Source organism: Haliaeetus albicilla, chromosome W, assembly GCF_947461875.1.
Source record: "Haliaeetus albicilla chromosome W, bHalAlb1.1, whole genome shotgun sequence".
Classification (NCBI taxonomy): Eukaryota; Metazoa; Chordata; class Aves; order Accipitriformes; family Accipitridae; genus Haliaeetus; species Haliaeetus albicilla.
In genome coordinates, this window is record NC_091515.1 from 1,680,498 (window position 1) to 1,703,417 (window position 22,920).

The 22,920-nt window shown below is 43.8% G+C and overlaps 3 protein-coding genes across 8 annotated transcripts in view; 2 read left to right on the forward strand and 1 right to left on the reverse strand.

The window, feature by feature from the left end:
• The first annotated feature begins 92 nt into the window (after nucleotides 1–92).
• STARD6 (StAR related lipid transfer domain containing 6) lies at nucleotides 93–17,233 on the forward strand. Of its 5 annotated transcripts, none has more exons than XM_069775046.1 (8): nucleotides 93–172; nucleotides 1,392–1,485; nucleotides 1,624–1,673; nucleotides 4,749–4,875; nucleotides 6,049–6,166; nucleotides 7,258–7,351; nucleotides 7,667–7,822; nucleotides 17,214–17,233. In XM_069775046.1, exons 2-7 carry the CDS (start codon nucleotides 1,396–1,398, stop codon nucleotides 7,818–7,820), a joined length of 633 nt encoding a protein of 210 aa, XP_069631147.1. In that variant the 5' UTR covers nucleotides 93–172; nucleotides 1,392–1,395; the 3' UTR covers nucleotides 7,821–7,822; nucleotides 17,214–17,233. The 5 variants fall into 5 exon arrangements, with proteins under 5 accessions (XP_069631147.1, XP_069631146.1, XP_069631143.1 ...); XM_069775045.1 differs by lacking the exon at nucleotides 17,214–17,233 and adding an exon at nucleotides 13,852–14,101; XM_069775042.1 differs by lacking the exon at nucleotides 17,214–17,233 and having other exon boundaries at nucleotides 7,667–8,375.
• Nucleotides 8,834–19,480, reverse strand: POLI (DNA polymerase iota). 2 transcript variants are annotated; one of them, XM_069775040.1, is made up of 10 exons: nucleotides 18,987–19,480; nucleotides 17,914–18,036; nucleotides 17,015–17,179; nucleotides 16,090–16,242; nucleotides 14,857–15,093; nucleotides 13,874–14,052; nucleotides 13,514–13,605; nucleotides 12,332–12,465; nucleotides 10,903–11,105; nucleotides 8,834–9,802 (listed from the first exon to the last, which is right to left on the reverse strand). In XM_069775040.1, exons 1-10 carry the CDS (start codon nucleotides 19,072–19,074, stop codon nucleotides 8,978–8,980), a joined length of 2,199 nt encoding a protein of 732 aa, XP_069631141.1. In that variant the 5' UTR covers nucleotides 19,075–19,480; the 3' UTR covers nucleotides 8,834–8,977. The 2 variants fall into 2 exon arrangements, with proteins under 2 accessions (XP_069631141.1, XP_069631139.1); XM_069775038.1 differs by having other exon boundaries at nucleotides 17,914–18,039.
• Nucleotides 19,481–19,983: 503 nt separating this feature from the next.
• Nucleotides 19,984–22,920, forward strand: part of MBD2 (methyl-CpG binding domain protein 2) — a 42,471-nt gene continuing 39,534 nt past the window's right edge. The window contains exon 1 of the mRNA XM_069775041.1: nucleotides 19,984–20,308. Coding sequence (XP_069631142.1) covers nucleotides 20,196–20,308 — 113 coding nt within the window. The 5' untranslated portion in view covers nucleotides 19,984–20,195. The remainder of the gene's footprint in view (nucleotides 20,309–22,920) is intronic.

Genomic DNA, 22,920 nt, shown 5'->3' on the forward strand with positions numbered 1-22,920 from the left:
GGCGCGGGGGCGGCCGCGCGGCCCTGCGGGAGTTGTAGTCGAAGCCGGGCTGCCGGCGGCTGCCCTAGCCAGGACTACAGTTCCCGGCATGCTCCGCGGCGGGAAGGCGGGAAGAAGGCGGGGCGGGGCCGTGTGCAAGGCTCTCCCCTCCGCGCCGCGCCGCGCCGCTGAGGTGAGTGCGAGCTGCCGCTGTCGCCTCCTTTCCCTCTTGCCCTGAGCTCCCGCTGTGTGGGGCAGCCCGCCCGCCGCAAGAGAGAGCGGGGTGGGCGGCTGCTGGGTGGGTTGCCCGCCGCCCCTCATGGGGCTGGGCAGCGCGCTTCAGGGCCGCCTCCGCGGGGGTGAGGGTCCCCGGCGACCAGGCCTTCGGCTCCGCCGCCTTTTCGGTGGTCGGCTTGGCCTGTCAGCGCTCCCCGAGCGGGTTGCGGGGGCTGCGGAGGCGCCGCGGATTCGTGGCAGGCTGAGGATGTGTGCTTATCCGTAGCCCTGGGCGGGCACCCCTCCTTCAGGGGTGCAAACTGAGCACCCGGCTAAATTCCACAGGATGTCGCTGAGGTAGCTCTGGAAAAGCCTGTGCAACCCGTTACACAAGACAGCCCCATAAAGGTTTAGGTATGAAGTTAACTTTGTGTGAGAGACTGGTCCAGAAGCGTTCAGTGCTGTTGGCCTGAGAACCACAGTTGATCCTCCTACGAGAAAGAGTTACAAGAGAGATATTGTACGTGTTGGCGGGGAGGAAGAAGGTGGGGAGGTAGGGAGCTGCAGCATACCAGAGATGTCAGCGTTGGGGAGGGCTGGGTTGGGCTGGAAAGGGCTGGGTGGAGGATGTCTTGGTAAGGGTGGCTTTGCAGCCTTGCTGCTGCACGATTGCTAGAGCCAGGCCTCTCACTCACCAAAGACTTTCCACAGTAGCGCAGCCTATAATGATCGTTGCATAAAGCTCTGATGTAAGAAAAATCTCTCTTCAATTGTTTGAGCCTCGTGTGTTTTAACTACACAAGTTGGTTGCTAGTCTAGTGACTTTTGCAAATCATGGCAGAATCAGAATCTCAGGTGATAAACTGTATAAGGAGTGGAAGTTTTAATGGGGAGTAATGGTGGATTTAGTATAGAGTGAACGGTGTGTCTCTCTGGATGCTGTAATTCATTCTCAAGATCCACACCAGTGGCTGCTTCTCAGTAGCCCAGACTGGAAGTCAATTACATAATTTTGTTTAAATAATAACTATCTTTTTCCGAAATTGAATATGATGAATAAAAAGTTCATTTGATAGAAATAGTCAGTTAATGTATACTAAAAGCTGTGGAAAGAATACAGGAATGAGCCCTATGTTTTTTGCTCTTTAAGGAATTCTTTTATCATATGCCAGCAAATTGCTTTTAAATCTTTACAGATAAATGGACTATAAGAAAATTGCAGATGAAGTTTCAGAAAAAATTTTGTCGTACAGTCAAGATACTTCAGGATGGAGAGTGATAAAAATTTCAGTAAGAAAATACTAGTTAATATTGTTTATGAAGTTATTTTTATTAAATATGTTTTGTTGCAAAAAGTGTTTCCTTTAAAATTAGTTGACAACTCTTTATCAACTGCTAAGTTTTTATTTTTCCTTTTTCTACTTTGAGAAAAATGTTACAGTTTCTTCAAAGCCTTCAAAAGAGTATGCAGGAAATATGTAAGTATTTACATTTTGTTTGTCATTGTAATGAATAACAACATCTTTTTTGAACAGTGACACCCAAGGTTGAAATGGAAAAGTTAACCATGTTCTGTCCTTCATGGAAGTGTTAAGTTTAGTTTTATTAGCTGTAGAGAAGATTTTGCGCTGTAGTTACACTGGGTAAGCAATAGGGCTGGAATAAGAGAGATGGATTTCCCAAGCAATTTTCAAATGTGCTATGAAAATTAAATACTATATAACACTTACTAATATGGAATAAGTAGGTATGAAGTCACAGTTTTGGCCTGAAGTCAGTGACTCTTCCTGGTGGAATATTCTATTCAAGCCATTACATCTTATCAGCTGGACTTTGCTTTTCACGCCTTCATACTTGTGAAATGACTGATACTCACACATGCAGACATGCTTACGCTCTTGCTCTACCTTATCTGTCCTTTGTACCTTTTTCTTTCTGGCACCTGAAACTGAATTAACTGTACTGAGATAAGAAGGTCATATAATCTCTGCAGCAGCAACTCCATCTGTCCTTCCTTCTCCTGAGCGATGAATTCCGTGCTGTTGTTAAGCAGCTAGATTTGGCCCACAGGGCAGAGTTAGGCGAGGCAGACTAAGCTGATCTCACAGCTTGCTGTCACTGATAGCACTGGCTCTACTCTTTGTTTTCCTCCCCTCCTCTTCCCTACTCCTCTCCTGGCTCTGCAATCCTGCTTCTCCTTTATGGTGGCAGTGGCACTCAGCTGAGTCTTTACCAAGCTGATTCAGCTCATTAAACTGGGGGAAAGAAGAAAAATCTCACTGAAGTGTGCAAAAGCGGAGGAAAAGAGGACACTTGCAACATGTCCTTAGCTTCTCTCTTTCTCTCTTTTTTTTTAATGCCTAATGAGTATTAAATGATATTAAATGCCAATATAGACAGATAGGCAGTAGAGAAAATTTGCATCTGATTATTTTTTGTTCTCGAGATGATGAGATGTTTGTGATTAGTGGTATTTTAATCCAAGTCTTACTTGGTTTTCTAATTATTTCTGAAGGTTTGAGCAAAAAGGTATTAAAGACGACAATGCTTTATCACTAATATTACAGAAGAATTACTCTACAGTATTATAATGGAAAATAGTGTAATATTTCATTAGAATATGTTAAAAGTACTGTTATCTTAATAATTTGCATACTTTGTATGTGGCATTATTATTGTATTTCAGATCTTATTTCAATACAGGTAGATGTGAGGGACTGAGAGTCTGGTTGCTTAGAATTCACAAGAATGTGCCTGACTTTTTGTGGAGGACAAAAGATATGCTATAGTCTCAGTCAGGCACAAAGCCATTTTCAGTTGTATTCAGATCTGTATGCAGCAAGTCGTTTGCAGTTAGGAGAAGCATCATCATGTTTTCTGCCATTTGGTACAGGGAGCCAGAATCTTTCATTCGTTTATCTTTTGTACAAGTCTTTGTCACATTAACAAGCAGTACTGGTCCCTAGTGTGTCTTCTGTGAAGGAATACTAGCTGTTTCTAGGAGCAAGAGTATAGCTGTTCCCATTTTCAGTTTGACATTGAATATTTATTAACCGCATATCACAAATGCCAGTTTCTTTTTTGATTGGCAGGAGTATTAACAGTTTGCTTTACTTGCTAAAAGAAATCAGTATGGGATCTGGAAGTGAAAAGCAATAGAGATCCTTGCTTCAGTCAGGTGAAATACTTTCAGGAGAGTTCAGAGAAGCATTAAGGTGATTGTTCAAGGCTGAATAGGATTTAATTTGGAATTATGTCACCTAAGCTCAAGAAAGACAATGAGGTATGTATTTTAGTTTGTCTAAGACAGGGAGACTAGATCTGGTGATCTGGGTGGTCTTTACCAGGCTTACTTCCTCTTTTTCCAGTGTTCCCAATAATCCACTGTAAAAACTGGAAGTTGAGATTTTTCACAAGTGTGCCCTTTCTTTTATTCTAGCAACTGTGTCTTTCAGAAGCCTTGCCTAGAAGAAGTCCTTCCGATTAACAACTCACACTGAGTTTAGGAGAGAAGATATTACAGGATGCAGACGAGAGCTGCTTAGGAGATTGGTAAACATAAATTCATGGGAGTTAGGAAATAAAGGGTGTATCCATATATTAATATGCCGATTTTAACTGGTCCTGCCACGGTTTACGTTCGCTGTTTTTGAGTAGGCGTTAAAATGTTTTCTGTCACCATCGGACCTGCTATAGTTAGTGGAGAAGCGAGTTTCTGGAGTAGTCATATGCGCCCACACTGTGCGCGCTCCACCAAGGCAGCGAGTGGTGACAAGAGTTGCTGCAGAGTGAGGAAACAGACCCATGATTTTACAGGGCCTCAGTGTTTGGGTTTGAGCTTGGCTGTCTTCGCTCTTTCTGACTTACACTCATGCATCATCAGGGTCTGTAAATCTGATTTCATGTTTCTTAAACTGTTTGCAATCATAGTCTCCTTTGAGCTCATCTGTCACCATGCAGCATCCTTCACCTTTGCTTTTAATCCTTCACCTTTTAATTGCTGTCTGTGGGTGCTTACTGTAGTGATTCACAGTTTCTCCAGGAACTAGGTGTGAGAACTATCAGTATTAGTGAGCAGTTCCCAGCATTACAGGAGTTTCGTATTTCCTTGTGAGAGGCCCCTCTTCCCCTCTGTGAACTTTCCCTTGAACTCCTTGGAAGATTATGAACAAAAGCTGGAGAAATGCCAGAATATGCTAGCTCATAAACAGTGAGAAGATTTGCAGTCAGTGTCAAAATGGACTGAAAGTATCTAAATAGAAAAAATAAATTAATAGATTAATTGCATGTTTTTAAATGAACAGGTTCCTAATAGCTCACAAATAATTAATTTAAAATGTGTGGTGCCAAGAATGTAATGGTCTCAAAAATCAGTTGCAGAATAATAATTTTTATTACTACTTGAATTTTAATCAATCCATCAAGTGCAATCACATTCATGTGCTTTACGTGATTATAGCCTGGCATCCCCAACTGCTAGATGCTTATTATTGTATAACTTACTTTTCCAGTTTATAAATGTGAATTCAATATCTGTTTTTTACACAATCTAGATACCGTGGAGAAGGGATAATTAAGGAAGTCCCTAGTAAAATTATTCCTTTTATGTATCTTCCTGAATATCGAAACAAATGGGACAAAGCTTTACAATCTTACAAGCTGTTAGAAAGGATTGACCAGGTAATGCAATAATTTAATGCAAAGATTTTATTTTAACTCTTTCTGCATGAATTATGGTGACTAAAAAGACCTCTACCTGGATGAAGAAAGCTCTCTGCAAAATACGTTCTGGGTCAGTAAAAACTTCTAAGCCTGCTGCTTATGTGAAATGGGTATGAAACGTGTCCTTCCCCTTAGGAGTTAAATATTGAGGGTAATTTAAAAGTTAGGGTAAATTTAAATATTTATTATGAAATAAATGTCCTCAAACATGCCAAGAATTCAGTCCACGGAAAACAACAGAAGTCTCCATCAAGAGTAGGGTGAGACACAATGACAACAAAATGTAGGGAAAGCTCCCCTCTCAGTAAGCATAGTTTACACACGTTAAAAAAAATCACCAAAGTTAAAGGCAGCATGGAAATTGAATTGATGCTGTACTAGTGCTGTGAAATCCTGTATGTTCTGAATTCCAGTTGCTTGGGGCTTTGTCTCAGGCACTCTGGAAACCCAGAACTCCAAATTCCCATGAAGAGTATCATCCTGTGTTAGCCGGCTTTGATCTAACCACTTGAGAGAGATGGAGGGAGGTCTCAGAACATATTACATGGGTATGAATGACTCAAGTGTGTGAAAGTACTCCCTAAACCAAGGGGTGGGGGTGGGAAGGGGAGAAATCCTCCCTTTTTTGTTTTACCTGAACCTCTCTCTCATTTTCCTCTGCCTGGATCTGCTAGAGTTGGTCAGATGTTAGTAGTAGTGGTACATCCAACCACATCTTCTTAGCTTTTTTTGGAACTGATTTAGTTTAACAGATTATACATCTTTGTCCTAGAATACAATGTGCAATCTAGCATGTGTATTTTAATGCAAATAGGCATTCTAGCTCCACCAAATGTGGATACTAAACGTGCACATTTTGAGTTCTTCCACACAGAAACTATACTCCTGCCTCAAATCTAGGGCACAAGGCATGGCAGTGAATCCCTACCCTGTGTTACTGGAAGATCCCCTTCATGGCTCTCATGTTAGTTCAGCACTAACTAGGTTACAAGAACTGTTGTCTTTTGCTAACAAATAGGAATCCATTTTTTGCCACACACTCATTATTCAACATGTAATGCTGCTTTGCCAAGTAAATAAAACTTAGCTTCTGACATACTAATTCAAAAAATTACCTTTACTTACTTGTAGGACACTGGTATATACCACAGTGTAACACACAGTTATGGTATGGGACTGATATCATCAAGAGATTTTGTTGACCTGCTGCATGTTAAACCATACCCTGGTGATATCCTTACAACTAACTGTAAGTTGCATGTAACTACTTAACGCTTTTGTATTTTGGCTGCGTTCTGGAAATCCTAAGGTGAATGGCTGTAGTAAGTTCTACAGCCTAATCATAGTATCATGTACCTTGCTCATGTGTGGTCTTACTGATTTTAACAGTCCCCTCCTGTTTATCCCCAAAACAAAGTTGTTGGGTTTTTTTAGTACTGAAACTATAAAAATTGATCTTTGAAGAAAATACTGTTTATTCTCCTATTATGCCTCTCTTTGAAAAATTGAAAAAAATGTAGTAGTAGTATGAGGAAGCTAGAATTTATTATTTCACTATATAAATTCAGTGTTTATTTAATAACACTTTTCTGTACTTGGATGGCTTCCTGACCAGATGCTACTTGCCTAATATGCTATTCTCTGAGTGAATTGCTAATTTGCCCCATATTTGATTCTCCTCGAGTTTGGCTCTGTAAACTTATACAAAATGTAAAATGATTAATATTACAACTATATGGCCAACCAGGAAAATCTCTCACTGCTGCTCCATTTCCGTGCTAATCTTTTTCCTTTGTGTGGATCTTAGTACATGGCCGAAAACAACATTTTTCATCTTGGAACTTTACTGACCTATCGGTATTTTTCAAGCCATATTCTTAGAATACTTTATTATGCAAAAGTAATGGATAACTAAACAAAAGAACCCCTCCTAACTACTATTGTGCATGTGTGCAGCAATTTCCTCATCTCTGCAATTCCATTTACTAATTAATGGCATCTGCTGACAAACTAACTTCTTTGTCCAGAACTAAGCCACACCTCAACACTTAGGTATATGTAATCACATCTCAAGGATAATACTTTTGGGTATGTCTTCCCAAACACCTATAGAAATTTTTACATGTATTGAATTACTTGCACAAATATTTAATGTCCTTTAGGTGTTTCACGTACAGAATGGAATTGCTAAACACAGCAGCAACTGTATTGCGAGATCTTGTACTATCCTATAGTAGTTGGAGGAGTTTGTTTTTAAAAAGTATTTTTGAGTTGTATGATTGACATATATAAACAAAATTAATTTGATTTTGCTTTTTCTGTGTGCATGGTGACTTACAGCTGTCAGCGTGGAATACTCCAGCTGCCCTCCAACTCCCTCTTGTGTTCGAGGCTATAACAATCCCTGTGGATATGTGTGTTCACCTTTGCCCGAGTAAGTATTTCTAGCCCTCTTATAGCATCTTTGGTTACTTGGTTGTCTTCTCTATGCAAAGCTTAAAACTTACTGAACCACACAGCTTTTTTTTAACATTTTATTTAGGCCGTTTTATTCTGGGGGAACTTTTGAGTTTTGTGCAGATCGGTTTTGTGACTCAGACTATCTTTTGAAACAATTGAAACTTCCACTTTTCTGTATTAGTAATTTCAACAGAGATGGACTATGAATTGTAAACATTCGTACATCTCACTAAGTTTCATAGCAAGAGTAACAAGTGTTAACTGAAGGATTTTGCTCCTTTCATCACAGGAATCCAGAGCATTCTAAGCTAGTTGTATTTATTCAGCCAGAACTAGGAGGAATGCTTCCGAGTTCTGTAGTGGAGACAGTATTACCTACTACTCTCATAAACTTAATCACTGAAACAAGAGCTGGACTGAAAGGCTTGAAAGACCATGATTAAACGTAAGTGGAAAATAATAAGAACTTAAGTCACATGCATCTTTTACTTGGATTCATTTTTAAAGTAGATGGAGAAGTTTATTTTAATTGTGGTTTATGTGGAAATACATAAAGCTTAACTGTTAAAATGGTGAATGCTGGTTTTCTCTGTTATTGGGAATGATGCAAGAATTTACATTGAAGTGCCATCAAAGAACAGGATGTCACTTTCAATGTAATCAGGTGATGTTTTGTAATATTTTTGCACTTTATATGCAGAGAATATATACACACACACATGCAAGAGTCTGGTGATATAAATTATAACAATGTTAAAATACAGTAGTCAAATATTTTGCCATAGCTTTAAACACATTTTGATAAAGTCTTACCTCAATTATGTACTCTTGACTGAAACAAGCAAACATCTCGTGTGCTAGAGACTTTAAACATTTTTATTAACTGTAAGTGTGCAAGTGTAATGAGCAACTATTTCACTGTTTTGGAATTAAATATGTCAAGAAAAGCCTGATGAATTTGTATATAGCATCTCATTAAAAGCTGCTCTTTATACACAGAGTTGTTTGTCATTTGCTGAATCCTGAGTACAAAACCTAAACAATTTTATATGCTGACTAATTTCCAGGAACAAGCTGGTGATACAATTCATTTGGAAGTAATGTTTCCCATTACCCCTTAGTATTTCTAGTACATCCAGTTACGAGTTAACTGCTGGAAATAGTGATAGCCATGTGAATAGTAATTTCCATCACAAATCAGAGAAACAGTGGTGCAAATTATAGAACAGTGTGAATATTGCTTTCATCTTCTCTGCTCAATCCCCTCCCAAGTAACTGCATACATAGTATAACTCAATGAAAATTAGAGTAAACACTCCTTTCCCCCAGTCAACGTGTTAAGGTATTAATAGTGAATACTGAAAGATGTTTGCATACTATATTTTTAGGACAACTAAAGATTCATCAGATAAATGTCAATTTATAAGAAAGAAAAATAAGGCAGACTAATGACTAATTAAACAGTCACCAGCAAGTTTTATGTCAGAAGTTGTCAAAATATATTTTTAATATTCACACCTTTACAATTTATAGTAAACTTTTCATAACTAAAGTGCCTTCAAGTGCTGATTCTTATAGTGTCACTATTATGAAAAATGTTTCACTGTGGTTTAAAATATTTTAGCAAACTGTTAGACTGTGATAAACATGGTGCCATATTCCTTCTTCCTTTACTTGTTTTAGGTTTTTCAGGGGGTTTATCCCTAGAAGTTTTGGACACAGGTTCCTGCCTCTTCCATTCAGCTAGTAGTTCTTTTTGCACATCTGCAGGTAGTTCATAAAAAGTCTTTGTGTCAACGTTAGGAGGAAATACAGTTCCTGCTTGCCTACTATAGGTTTTATGCATAGAAGTTGTTTGAAAGGCCTGCTTATCTTTATCCAAGACAGGGACACGCAGAATAGTTTGGCTGGCTCCAGCTTCCAGAGATGACAGATCTTTCCCTCTGAAGTTCAGAGAGTCAGTAGATTGTTTTTCCATACTGCTGCTTGTCAGTGCACTTCTGGGACACTCAGAAGAACAACTGGCCTTGGAGCTGTGTGCCAGAACAGTTACAGATTCATGAGCTGACGTGAGATGTATACTGCACCCTGTAGCGTGTGTATCACTGTTTAGTCCCTTAGAATTTGCGGAAGTGCTGTGCACCTCTTCTGCAAAATATACTGATGGCTGACCTGAAACATCCTCAGTAGGGATTGCTTCTGGTTTTTCAGAAATAATTTCTTTTTGAATATCTTCTGGAAGTTCCCTAAAGACTTCCTGGTCAATGTCACCAGGAGACAAATAAAATGGGAAGTCAGGAATTCCTGCTTTTTTTATGTTGCTTTTCTTTTCCTCTGAAAGTTTCCTAGTTTTTGTAGTTCCAGTTCTGTTGCAGTTCTGGTTCCAAGAAGCACTTCCCTCACCTTGTGAGACACCTTCCACTTCCTGTGGCAAAAAAAAGTACATAAAAGCATAAGTATGTTCTGTGTAATCGACCAGTGACAAAGCACTGTTTTACTAACAGCAAGTTCTTCAAATTATTCCTTAACAGAGAGTAATTTTTTTTCCCTTACAATCAGTAGTGTTTTTTTAAATATTATTTTCAAGCACAGACCTTGAAAAGTACATACATGTAGGAATGCTTTTCTTATTTAAAAGCAGCAAATACCTTGAAGTTACACTTTACTGCTTTAAAACTCTGGAGCTTTAGAACACACATTATGGTGTTATCCATCATAGTCCTGAGCAGTTGAGAAATAGACAAGTTTATCAATATGCAAAATTGCTATGTCAATACAGAAACAGTTACACAACACAATTTTGAAGTTACTAAGTTTCCGTATTATGTACTGAAAGCATCTGGTGGAAATACTTAGCAGTGTTTTCACAGACAGCTCCTACACTGTCTAGCATATGGAGCTGGGAGGTAGGAGGTTTGTTCCAATTCTGAGCAGGAATTAGAAGCTCACTAGATCTGAAGCTAGTGGTCAATACAGAATTGAATCTTTGATTAATTTCTAGTCTGAACAGGGAGACTTGAGAATGCATAGGAAGGTAAATAATCACTGTGAAAGTATCTTAATAAAAGCAACAAGGTAAATGATAAGCAACTTTAAGGAGCTTTTAGTCCAAGGTAAAAAATGCTTTAGTATGACAATATCTGAGTAAGTGGCCTGTTGTTCCACGAATGCTAAAAGGGCAGATCTTACTGAACAGCCAAATTCAGCAATTATTTTTTAGAAGAAATAAGTTTGGATTTCTTCCTTAGTGAATTCTGTTCTCTTCAGTTAAGGGGCTTGATAACCTAGCTGGCTGTCCCATTCAAGACAGTATTAAATCTCTTTTAAGCAGTCTGTCTAATGAAAGAAAGTGAACAAGTAACACCTGCTCAGAAGACTCCAAATAAATCTTCATTTTTACCAGGTGAATAAAACTTACAATCCTAAAAAATTCCAAAGCAGTTAAGATTTAAATCTATATAATAAAGACAGAAATATCTCAGAACTTTCTTATCTGCAGATAGTTTTCAGTATCTTTCAGCTTACCTGAACACGTTTACCAGAGCCTGATGGAGGTGATACCTGCTTTAGATAGAAACCAATTGATCCTTTCTTGCTGCTAGGAAGATCTTTGAGGTTGGAGAAGCAGACACTCAAAAGAGTAAGATGAAATGGTTGATCTACATCTATCATCTTTCGAAAGAGTTTCATTAGTATATCAACCATTGGAGATAGGATGCTGCTGCTTTCTAAAAGAAAAAAGGTTGAAAAAACCCAATGTATATAATCAAAAATAACTGACTAAGATTGACTTAAATAGCAAAATACAAAGGTAATCTTCTAACTTCACATTCTGAACTTTCAACATTTTGCATGTACACAAAAGTAAGAGATCAGTCATAATAGAAGAAGTTGAAAATACAGTGCTATTCTTAGCAACATGAGAATATTTGTAACTCCATTTATACACACTAAGGAAACCTTTATTCATCTCAAAACATGAATTCCTGAAGTATTAAACTCTAAACGCTGCTAAAGGCTTCCAAAATAATGGGTCAGTATGGTCAGGAAGATGTTTGTTCTGCCCTGTCAAGTATGTCCTGAACTGAGTAACAGGCTTTTTTTTTTTTTTTCTTTACCTCCAGTAAAAATGCTTAATTTCACACTTGTGAAGATTGACTTAGATTAGAAAGGAAGAATTACAGAATAAAGCCAAGCTGAATAGATTTGAAAAATGATCCAATTCTACTAAAAAGGGCCTTTACAGAGCCATGTAGGTGTGTAACATTACCCCAACACAGGTAATAACAACATGGTTTAATGGAGTTTGCATGACTATATGAGCTGACAGTAACTGTCTCCTCCAATGTAGAAGTCCAGTAGCAATTTTGAAGTGAGAAGGTACAGAGACTTTCAATAGCTTCTCTAGGACTGTGAGAAGTAATTCAGGAATTGAAGTCAGGGAACAGTGATTCTGTGTGCTGATGCAGCAGTGATTCAGATTTATTTCCTCACCCCAATCTGAATGAAGTGTCAAATGAATTGCCACTACTGGTTGGAAAGCTTAAGTCTGAGAAGGATGAGAGCCTTTATGTTATTAATTTTCAGAGGTACATCAAAAAGACATTTTATTACATAATAAAACTGAGAACATAATTCAAATCCCTAACCTAGAAAAGCAGATTATTAATCTGGGAAGCAGCCCCCAGTTGCACATTCCCACCCCACCAAGAAGTTTACTGCCAGGAATCCAGCCAGACTGGGTTAAAACATGGTGGTAACATAGAAGTTATTCCTACAGTGAAGTTCTATACGTTTTTAGCACACCTCATCAAGATACATCCGTTACAAGTAATGGAAAAGTTTCCAAGTATGAAGTGTAGGGAATATTATCATAACACTAAGTAACGGAATTTTACAGAGAAGTTAGGTGGTAGTAGCACAAAGTTGATACTTTCAAAAATTCTAAGTTTACCTTTCCCAAATTTCTGAATGAGATGAGGCGGAATAGGACACTGACGACTTTCCCGATTAAACCATTTATCGGTTGAGGAGAACTGGCGTATGGTCAGTCTCACTGTGTGTGGTTGTCTTCCATCTTTGTATATTCTGTGGAGCATTAATGTGCACAAAGCAGTAAGTATTACTATGAGTATTTTTCAGAGGCTCCATGGAAACACACAGCATCTAGGTTACAAAGTCAAATTAAGCATTACAGATCTCTCCCAACTTCTAGCCTTACTCCACTGATTATACAGGGAACTTTGGGTCCTAGCTGCTTCCCGTAATTACCCAGAAGTTAGAAATTCAATACAATGTGAATACTGTCTCCAGGAGCCTTCACCTGAAGTGAATGTGAAAATTAAGTGGGTCAGTCTGCAATACTGCCACATTTCAATATTTAATACATTAAAAGTAGTATAGTCTGCAGTTATACCCTGTATAATCCTCAGCTTTTAGGTCTTCTTTTTGCTTTTCAAGGAAACATACCCACTTTAGCAGCAAAAGGTTTGCTGGCTTTTGGAAGAAGGTTAAGAGTATGTAATTGTTTCTTTCCCCCTCCAAAAGGCATTGAGGGGTAGGGAGGATGTATTTCTGTACAAAAAAGATTTTGTCAATTCTACATGTTGTAAACAAGATAGGACAAAGAGCCTCACTTCAAATTTTGTGAGTGAAATGTTCTTTCAGACTGACAGAAAAGCAAGCTGTGGAACAGCAGACATGCATAATGATGGTCACCAAGGGTGTGAAAGTAGAGAAAGTCACTTAAGGAAAGAAAACTTAGGCTCCTTCACAGAAATTAGTGAAGATGTACTAAATACTGTGATGCACAACCAAAGCAACAGCAACTGAGAAGGATGAACAAATAGAATATGCAAAGGTCCTTATCAGAGAAGCTGCATAGGAATGGAAGGGCTGGCAGCCAGCCTGGGGGCAAGACAGATGATGGGGACAAGAGGAAAGTGGAGCAATACAGCAGGACAATCCATGAATTGAGAAAAAAAGACTGAAGGGTAAGTTGGAGAGGCAGGTGCTGTCCTATAAATGCATTTTGCTGAGAGAAGAAATGCAGAGTATGAGACAAACCTAACATATGCTCCAAGTCCCTTCAGGTCACAATTTAAGTCATCAAAAAGAGCTACTGAAGACAAGTCACCTGTCTAATAGGTTAGGAAGCAGTTCTTCGATTTTCTCTTTAACTTCCACTTCTGATGAACATTTTTTAAAGGAATCTTCATCACTAAAGGACTAAAAAACCACATTACTCCTTTCAATTTTATATTTACTTGAAAACTCTGAAGAGGAAAAAAAGTATCACAATTAAGCGTGTAGAATTAACACCAAGATATCTTTGACACTCAAAGCTCGACTGAATTTCACGAGAATTACACATTAATTTGAGTTGTACTAGAGAATACATACAAAAATGCATCATTTTGGTTAGTCCAGCAAAGCTGCATAAAACTAAAAGCAATTTTTTTGCTCCTTATAAAGTGCTTCAGAACGATACTTGTACCTGAGGAAGGCCTGATGGAGTCACAGGGGAGTCATCTTCTCCATAGCTGAGTTTTTGGATACGCTGAGCGATAGAAACACCTAGTTCCTTCTCTAACACAGCAGACGGAAATGCTTGGAGATCACACACGTTCCTAACACCCAGTGTTTCAAGACGTTTTGTAGTTTTGTAGCCAATGCCTAAATAAAATGTGTATTAAAAATACACAGAAAAGTGAAAAAAAAAAACCCAAACCATATATATAAAAAATGCCCACCCACGTAGTACTGACAATTATTTTCCCTACTGCAATGCACGCTTTTCAGCAACGTTTTCGTTGAGTTTCCATTCGAGTTTCAGAATCTGCCATTAGAAAAGCCATACTGGGACACAGCAAAAATCTCCCTGTGTCTGTAGCCTACATCAATGCTTCCTGGCCAACAGCACAGTGCCAGTGCAGAATATTTAGGAAATATTCTAGGAAATTTAGGAAATATAAAACTTCCTCAGAGTATTCTATCAGGCTCCAATAGACTGTTTTAGTAACTATCAGTAGGTTTCCAGGCTCCAATAGACTGTTTTAGTAACTATCAGTAGGTTTCCAGGCTCCAATAGACTGTTTTAGTAACTATCAGTAGGTTTCCAATCAGCAAGTTTAAAAAAGTTTGTATTTAAAACCTAGTATCAACCACAGCGTTTGGGCTTCAATAAAAACAAACAGAGATTTTAGTATTTTTGAAGGTACCTTGTAAAGCACTGCCACACATTTATGTCACAGCCGAAAATTCAGAAAACCAAAGTCCTTTCATTGCTTCTGTTGAACAAAACTCAAACAGCTTATGAAAAAATAGAAAGCACCCTGAACACACACCCGCACACCCTGCTGCCTCCTTGTGAGAACTGGATTTTAAAATTATTGCAGCTATAATTTTTTCAGTATTTTTTCTTACCATCTTATGAGTTGTCAATATGCTCTCCATCTATGCTCATAGCACCATACTTACCGGGCACTTTTTGGATGTGATCAAGGCTGCGTATTAGATCTTGACAGCTTTCAGGCAGAAGAATTGTTTGCTGATTTGGTTTAAAGGTCCCAGATACTAGTTTAGACAGTAATTTGTTAGAGGCCACTCCTGCACAGCCTGTGAGGCCCAGTCTCGCATATATGGCTTCCCTGAACTCCTCTGCAATCTGAGATCCAATAACTAGTCTTACATGCGTTGTATCAAGCAAATTGATAGCTGCAAAGAAAAAGAAAGCAGTGTTCAGTATGTAAACAGTCACCTAGTTAACTAATTCTCTAGATTCAGAATTTTTTCGCATTGCATTAAAGCAGTACAAGAAAGTATGGTCTCATGGGTCAGGTGGTATTGCCATGGCTTCTGTATCCAAGTTTAACTTCACTCCTATCTCCCAAAAACCCTGGTAAAAGGGAGACTGCTGCTGTCCAAAACCAGGGGCATGCTGTCCAGGAAGCATAATGTTTAGGGAGTATTTTAAATATAAAATACAATATGTTAAGGGATGTCAAAGAAAAGTGTTAAATATCACAGATTCTTGTACCAACGTGACCAAAGTAGAGATTTACAAATCTTCCGTTTAGAGGGCTGCCTTGCAGCTAAGCCTTTATTACTCACATGCAAATGCCAAATGAGGAAAAGGACTATTCAGGCATTTCCCTCCTCTCCAAACCATATTCGAAGCCATTGCAATAGCTTAAAGTCCAGGAGAAAAACAACCGCTTTTCTTCCTAGTGCATGAAATGAGTATCATGGCATAGCTATTGCATTCACAATGTATGAAGCAGCTCAGTTAGCTACTTTAGTCTCAGTAAGTCTATTCCTGACCTAATGGTTGCAGCAAAAATTTACTGTTTGTTTTTCTTCACCAAGAAACTCACTCAATTTTGCCAACTGACAACAACGTTCAAGCTGAAACAAAATTCTGTGTCTTACTACAGTAAAACTACTTTAAAGAAAAAAAAAAAAAAGGACAATGAAAATCTCTTCTGCCAAATCATTGTACATGCTTATCTGCTGCAGAGATTTTTTTTTTATATACAATCTAACTGGAATGCTGATTAACATTTGTGATATATGTACTCTCAAATATGGAAACCAAGCACAGAGCAACACACGTTTCCAGCTGTTCAGCTCTGGACAATACTTAGAAGCAGACAGATACTTTGTACTGAACTTCACAAACGTTGACCATATTTTTCAACATGTTTAACTCACCTTGGTGGTTGTACACATGGCCAGACACACAGACTCTGGAACATCCACTTTGCTGTAGCTGATTTAGTCTTTTCTCTACGATCTCTGTGATATCCACAAAATTTTCATCAAACCCAAGCCTTTCCACCAGTGGACAAAATTCCCCCAACAACTCTAGGAGGAAAAGATACCCAAGGATAATATGCACACAACTAAATAACGTGAGGTTTTCATGTCTGCATCAACCCACAGCTGATTCCCCATGGATTCAAGTAGGATGATTCCATGAATAGAAACCATGTTCTCTTCCAGATAAAATAATAAGGCACTTATTTTAGCAAAGGTGAAGAAGGGGAATATTTCTTCATCCCACAACTACCTCTGGCATCTGCTTCTCTTCTCCCCAAAGCTCTTCTTTCTTTCCTCATTTCTTTTTGAAATTATAGTTGTTAACCTCTGCAGTACTTTCTCCTAAGGAAATCTGTTTCCCAGATAGGTGGGCTTTCACTTTTAAGTTATTACTATTTCACCTGCTAACACTGCTAACAATAAAGAGATACTGGAGAAGTTCACCTGCTCGAAGGCTTCAGCATTCTGTCCTCCATTGCTTCACATTTGGAAACGTATTACTGCAGTCAGTATTTAAATAAGAAAAATTGCTCCTAAAGAACTACATGGGTGTAATCCTAACATAGCATACAAATCCCCTATAACATCAGTATGATACATTTATAGTGCCTGATCCAGACTGCAACCAAGTCTAATAGCTTATTTTATGAAATATTGACATTGTACGACCGTAAGTATTATTGCCATGGTATGAGGCTCATTCTAGTAAGATCTTTTGGAGCAGGAAAACATCATGTACTACTGCACGCGTGTGCACGTGCACACAGAGTTTAACAGACAGCGTTTTTCCTCTACTGAAAAGTTGTTAATTTTGTACCTGTAACCTTGTATGACAATTCCCTGTAGGGGGTTAGATCTTCTCCATTAACCAGTATCAGCTGAGGACACTTCTCTTTAGCATCCTTGACAGACATCATTTTCTTAATTCCAAGTTTTCTGGCTTCGTAGTTACAGGTAACTACGATGTATTTCTGTTGCACACCTAAAAATGGAGGTTGAATGTGTTTTAAGTTTAGGTTTCGTGGTGCTTCACGGAAGACCACAGTACTTTCATGCCACTGCAAAGACTGCGAAGCATATGCTTTGATCAGACTGCAACATCATAGAATGAGCAAACAAACCAACACAACAGTCCTATTTTACAGGACTATGAGAAGGACAGATCTCTTGATGTATACTGGATGGTAAGAACATTTTAAAACCTTACAGATGTTTTTCCCTGTTGCAATATCGCTCTTAATTTTGGGCCTTTCCAGGCAATCTTACTCCTGAAAGTGCTCTTTATGCAACAGTCATTTTATGATGTACTTTCTCCACTGATCGTAGATACTACTGACTGCCTCGTGTTCGTTCTTAACTTCTTAACTTTATTCCAACTGGATGGAATAAAGCATGCTTTAAGCATGACTGTGTCAGAAGGCTCATCTATGGGGCTCAGCCCTCTCCCTGCCTGTGTACGTTATAAACCAGCTTCAATCCGCACAACTGCTCAGACACGTCGGCAAGCGCCTGTACTTGTGCTCAGGAGGATGTATTAATGTTGCAGTCACAGCTACACGGAGTCTAGACTGCATCTTGCTCACTCGGGATGTGGTTACAGCTCCGCTGTGCCTACCTGAATCTCACCACACAGGCACGTCCTTAGTTTATTCATGACCTTAGTTTCTTCTGCCTGAATACACATTATCTCCAAATTAACAGCAAAGTAACTCGTACCTAAAGGCTTGTCTCTTAATTCAGGATTACGGATCATTTCTACTTGTGCATAGAAGCAGTCCAAGTCAACGTGCACGATCACTCTGCATGCTGTGCTTCTTGCCGATACAGACTTGCTGTGGCCTGCTGCAAGGAAAGTAAATGAACAGGTTAAAAATTACAAGCCGCCTTACACATCACTTTTTTTTTTTTTAATTAATTCACACTAAGAAACAGATGTTACAAGAAGAACACAAAATGTACAAGTTTTTTACTAATTCTAGTGCTGCATTAATTCTAGGATTACTTATGAGCCTAAGTCATCCATAGCAACTCGGCCTACTACTAAACACTCCCGTTTTCAGAGGTACAGTTGTATCTGTTTTTCACTGAGCCATTTTAGAACATCGCTTAGCTGATAAGATATCCTTTCACAGTGGAACACTGAAAAGTATTTTTATTTCTGTAAAATAATCTGTCTTCAACTCTGCTAGGATAGCTCTACCAGATATCCTCCGTCTTTCCCAGGGGCGGCCAACGGAGACGCAAATCACCATCCAACAAACAGCAAACCCTGCTACGAAAACAAGGCCGCCAAGTTAAAAAAGGCAAAAGAAAGTAATTTTAAAAAAAAACAAACAAACAAACCAAAGGGGTGGAGGCTTTTATTTCTGTAAGATGAAAAAAAAAACCCCATTAGTTCAGCGTGCTGTTTTGGGGGTGCTGTTCTGAACGCCTGCTGAGGTCTCCTGCCCTAAGCGGAGGAGCCAAGCGGTCACCGAGAGGACCGCAGAACTAATTGAAAAGACAAGGCAGGCCGATGGCTGCCGAGGAGAGGCTCTGCCCTCCTCGCCCACAAAGAGCTCGCGTTTTATTTTTTTTTGCTCGCCCCGCAGCTCCCGCTTTTCCATCCCGGCGGGGCAACTCCACCTTCCCTCGCCCCAGCCGCCTGCCCCGGCCGCGGAGCCCCTGCCCGGGGAAGAACCGACTCAGAGCACCGGGGCCAGATCACCGCGGCGGCCGCGGGCTCCGCTGCGCGGCTCCGCCGGCGCCATTGCTCCCCGCCCCGCCGTCCGCCCGGGCCCCACGCTCACACGGGGCGGGCGGAGCGGCTCCGCCGCCCGGCTGCGGGCGAAGCCAGTCTTCCTCATCCTCCTCCGTGGGCGGCGGGAAGGGCTCCATGCCGCCTCAGGGCTGACTCATCCCAACCGCCGCCGCCGGCCGCTCTCCCGCCGCTCCCCTCACGCCGCTCCCGCCCCGCGGAGGAGGGAGGCGGCCAGGCCGGACCGCGCCGCGCAGGTCCTAGCGCCGCGCCGGCGGCTGAGGGCCGGGGCCTCCTCCGCCTCGCAGGGCCGCCGAGCCCGTCAGGAGGTTGGCCCTCCGGTGGCTCCGTTACGGGACTGCCGGGTGCCCGACCCGGGGCAGGGGGGAGTTGGGGGTGCGGAGTCGGCGTCGTGTTGCGGGGAAAGGGCCCCCGAGTTCGGCAGAGCACCGGCGGGCCCCGGTCGGTGGAGGGCTGTCAGCCCGGCGAGGGGGAGGCGGCGCCGGTGGTGGGAGCGTGGAGGACACGAATAAACTGAAGGGGTGTGGGGGGAAGCGTTTCGTTCGTGGACGCTTTTGGAGGAGGAAACGGGGGAATTTGGGGTTTTGGGCGGCAGGAGGTGTGTCGGCGTCTCCGTCCCAACGCCAGCCCGGCACCGCTCTCCCTCACGCCGGGGGACAAGCGGGAGGTGACGGACGCTTTCCTCCTTGCCCCGGCACCTGCCGCCGCGGTTCCGCTCCGGGCTTCCTCCAGCCGCCTCCTCCTCCTCCTCCGCCGGAGAGCCCGAGCCCTCCCGGCAGAGCTCCCCCGCTCGCAGGACGTCCGAAAACGCCGGCCATGGCAGCCCGCTGTCCGTTCCCCGCTCCGTCCCCGCCGGTTGCCGCTCTGTCCCGCCTACGGCTCTCTCTATGGTCGGCGGAAGGTTGGCCGCTCTGGCCCCTCTAGGCCGCGCCGCGCCCCAGCTCGAAGGGCCGCTGACACGGATTCCGGGGCTCGAGTCGCGGAAGCGGGCGCCGGGGCGAGAGCTCCGCCGGCTGCGCGCGCAGCCCGCGCTCCTGGCGCCGAGCAGCGCGCCGCGGCCGCCATCGCCAGGGGGTCCCGGCCCCGGCCGTGTCCGGGAACAATAAAGCTCTTGTTGCGAGCGCCGGGGGGCTGGGCGCCGGGCGAGCCCCTTCCCCGCTCGTCCTCCCTCCTCATCCTCATCTTCTTCTTCTTCTTCTTCTTCATCCGGCGCCGCCGCCTCGGGCCCTGCGCCCGGTGCATGGAGAAGCAGGGCAGGATGGACTGCCCCGCGCTGCCCCCGGGCTGGAAGAAGGAAGAGGTGATCCGCAAGTCGGGCCTCAGCGCCGGCAAAAGCGATGTCTACTACTTCAGGTACGTAACCGGCGGGGCCGACCGGCCCGTGACAGCCCGTTCCTCCCCGGCGGGACGGGGCCGGCCCGGGCAGGGCACCGGCGCCCCCAGCGCTCCTCCATGCTCCCCCCCTCTCCTCCTCCTCCTCGGCCCCGCCACCTGCTCCCCGAGCTTCCCCCCTCCGCGTCGGGGGCGGCGGGGTGTCCCGCTCCCCCGCCGCCGGCCCGCCTGTCAGGGGCCGGTGGGAGAATGGGGCCGGTCCCCTCCCGCCATGGTGTTCCCCTGTCAGGGGGGTGAGGCCGGTCCCCTCCCGCCATGGTGTTCCCCTGTCAGGGGGGTGAGGCCGGTCCCCTCCCGCCATGGTGTTCCCCTGTCAGGGGGGTGAGGCCGGTCCCCTCCCGCCATGGTGTTCCCCTGTCAGGGGGGTGAGGCCGGTCCCCTCCCGCCATGGTGTTCCCCTGTCAGGGGGGTGAGGCCGGTCCCCTCCCGCCATGGTGTTCCCTGTCAGGGGGGTGAGGCCGGTCCCCTCCCGCCATGGTGTTCCCCTGTCAGGGGGGTGAGGCCGGTCCCCTCCCGCCATGGTGTTCCCCTGTCAGGGGGGTGAGGCCGGTCCCCTCCCGCCATGGTGTTCCCTGTCAGGGGGGTGAGGCCGGTCCCCTCCCGCCATGGTGTTCCCCTGTCAGGGGGGTGAGGCCGGTCCCCTCCCGCCATGGTGTTCCCCTGTCAGAGGGCCGGTCCCCTCCCGCCATGGCTGCCCTGTCAGGGGGTTGAGGCCGGTCCCCTCCCGCCATGGCTGCCCTGTCAGGGGGTTGAGGCCGGTCCCCTCCCGCCATGGCTGCCCTGTCAGGCACCGCTGGCTGGGTGGTCGGGGCCGGTCCCTTCCCTGACAGGGGCGGTTGCGGGGAGCGGCCCTCACGGCCGCGCTGAGGAGAGCGCCGGTGCCGGGAGAGGAGGGGGCGGACGGGGGCGTCTCTCTCCTCGGGCGGCGCCCCGAAGCAGCCCAGCCCCGGCGGCGGCGGGGATCGGTTGGCCGCCGCCTGCGGGGGCCCTGCCCGCAGGACAGCGGCTCCCGCCGGCGGCCTGGGAGTGGGGGGGGGGGGGGGGTCGGGGAGAGGCGCCCGCAGGGCGGGCTGGAGGCCAGGCCCCGCCGCCGGAGCTCCTCCTGCCGCGTGTGCAGGATCCCCGGGCAGCCGGCCGTGCCCCTCGCTCGGGAGGAGCCGGCGGTTCGTCTGTAGCGATGCTCCGCGGTTCCCTGCCACCAGCAGGCGACTGCCAGCGCTGGGCTGGCTGGCTGGCTGCGGGGCTGACCGCTGGGCAGCTCGCAGGGCTTGTGAGGAACCCTTCAGCCCGGTTTTCCTTTGGGAGGGAGCTGCACGCTGGCCCGTGACAACCCTCCCGAGCCTAGCTTTTCCGTAGAGCAGGATCAGGCTAAGGAGAACACCTCCCTGCGTTTAAACTGAGTCAGAGTTGCCATCATCTGTACACAAGACGTCCTACCAAAATAGTTAGGTCATTGGCGGGGCACACGCACACCACGCTGAATTAATTAGGAAGATTACCGTTAGTAACAACAGTTGAAAATTCAAAGTTACGAGCATGTGAAAATTGGAGAAGTCTTGCCACTGTTAAACGTTCTCGTTATTACTGCACGGGTTATCGCAAAACCAAGAGAAGCAACAGCAACCTAATTTTGTTTCACCCTCCCGCTTGCTTTCAGAAACTGAAAAGACAGTTCTTTTCCCAAGGCAGAAATCAAATAAATGCTGAAGTCTTGCTCTTAGGCCATGCTTCTGTAAGTCCAGCCTGCTGCACAGCAGAGGAAGCTGTCTTCTGCAACGGCTAACCTCTTACCCACAGCACCTCTATTTATAGCACTATATGCATCTGATGAACCGCACCTGAAACCTCTCCCTAACATTGCTGTTTCTGAGCAGGCCTAGCAGTCTCCTTTTGTTGCAGCGAATGGACTCAGTCTTTCTGCTGCCCAGCTGGAGGAGTAAGAAGTTGTGCTTGCTCCTTCTCCGATACCAGCTAATGGAAAAGTCGGTTTCTGTCAGTGTTGAATATGGCATCATTTGACCCATCACGTGTTGCTGCTAAAGAAAATGAAATGTCTGACAAAAGGATCACTAGATGTGGAGGAGGAATGTTGATTTTTCGTGAGCTTTTTGAATGAATCCAATTGAAAAGTTTTTTAGACAAGTTCTGTTTTTGTCTTACCGCCTTTGTCTGACTTGCGCTCCCAACCGTATGCTAATATTGCGGCAGATGATTGGGTAGCATCTGGCATCACTGTCTATCTCTGCATCTGCCTTTCCTTTCTGCGGTGCTGCCTCGTGGAGCCTGTCTGAACGATTGCACTTGAGTCTACAATCTGAATCCTGTTTTCTGGATGGGTCCTGGTTTTCTGCAGATTGCTAAACTGAACTTTCTGTATAGGATTATTCTTTCCAGAATTAAACGCCAGACTTTTCTCAAGCCAGACAGTCACTGCTGACTATGTTGGAATGTATTTAATGCTGAAAGCCCAAGTAACTTCAGCTCTTTGCTCAGGATGACCTGTTTTAAAACCACTTGAGTTTAGCCACGTTTGTCCCATCTGAATGTAGGGGTGTCAGTGTTTTATATGTTAT

Excerpts from the sequence above, each read along its gene's own strand:
- STARD6 (XM_069775046.1), top strand. The coding sequence starts at position 1,396 with ATGGACTATAAGAAAATTGCAGATGAAGTTTCAGAAAAAATTTTGTCG. Across the intron at positions 1,486-1,623 it reads GGAGAGTGATAAAAATTTCA|AAAAATGTTACAGTTTCTTC; the intron begins GTAAGAAAATAC and ends TTCTACTTTGAG. Across the intron at positions 1,674-4,748 it reads AAAGAGTATGCAGGAAATAT|ATACCGTGGAGAAGGGATAA; the intron begins GTAAGTATTTAC and ends TACACAATCTAG.
- POLI (XM_069775038.1), bottom strand. The coding sequence starts at position 19,074 with ATGGAGCCCTTCCCGCCGCCCACGGAGGAGGATGAGGAAGACTGGCTT. Across the intron at positions 15,094-16,089 it reads CCATGTGTACAACCACCAAG|CTATCAATTTGCTTGATACA; the intron begins GTGAGTTAAACA and ends TTTTCTTTGCAG. Across the intron at positions 12,466-13,513 it reads CTTCCTAACCTATTAGACAG|AATATACAAAGATGGAAGAC; the intron begins GTGACTTGTCTT and ends AATGCTCCACAG.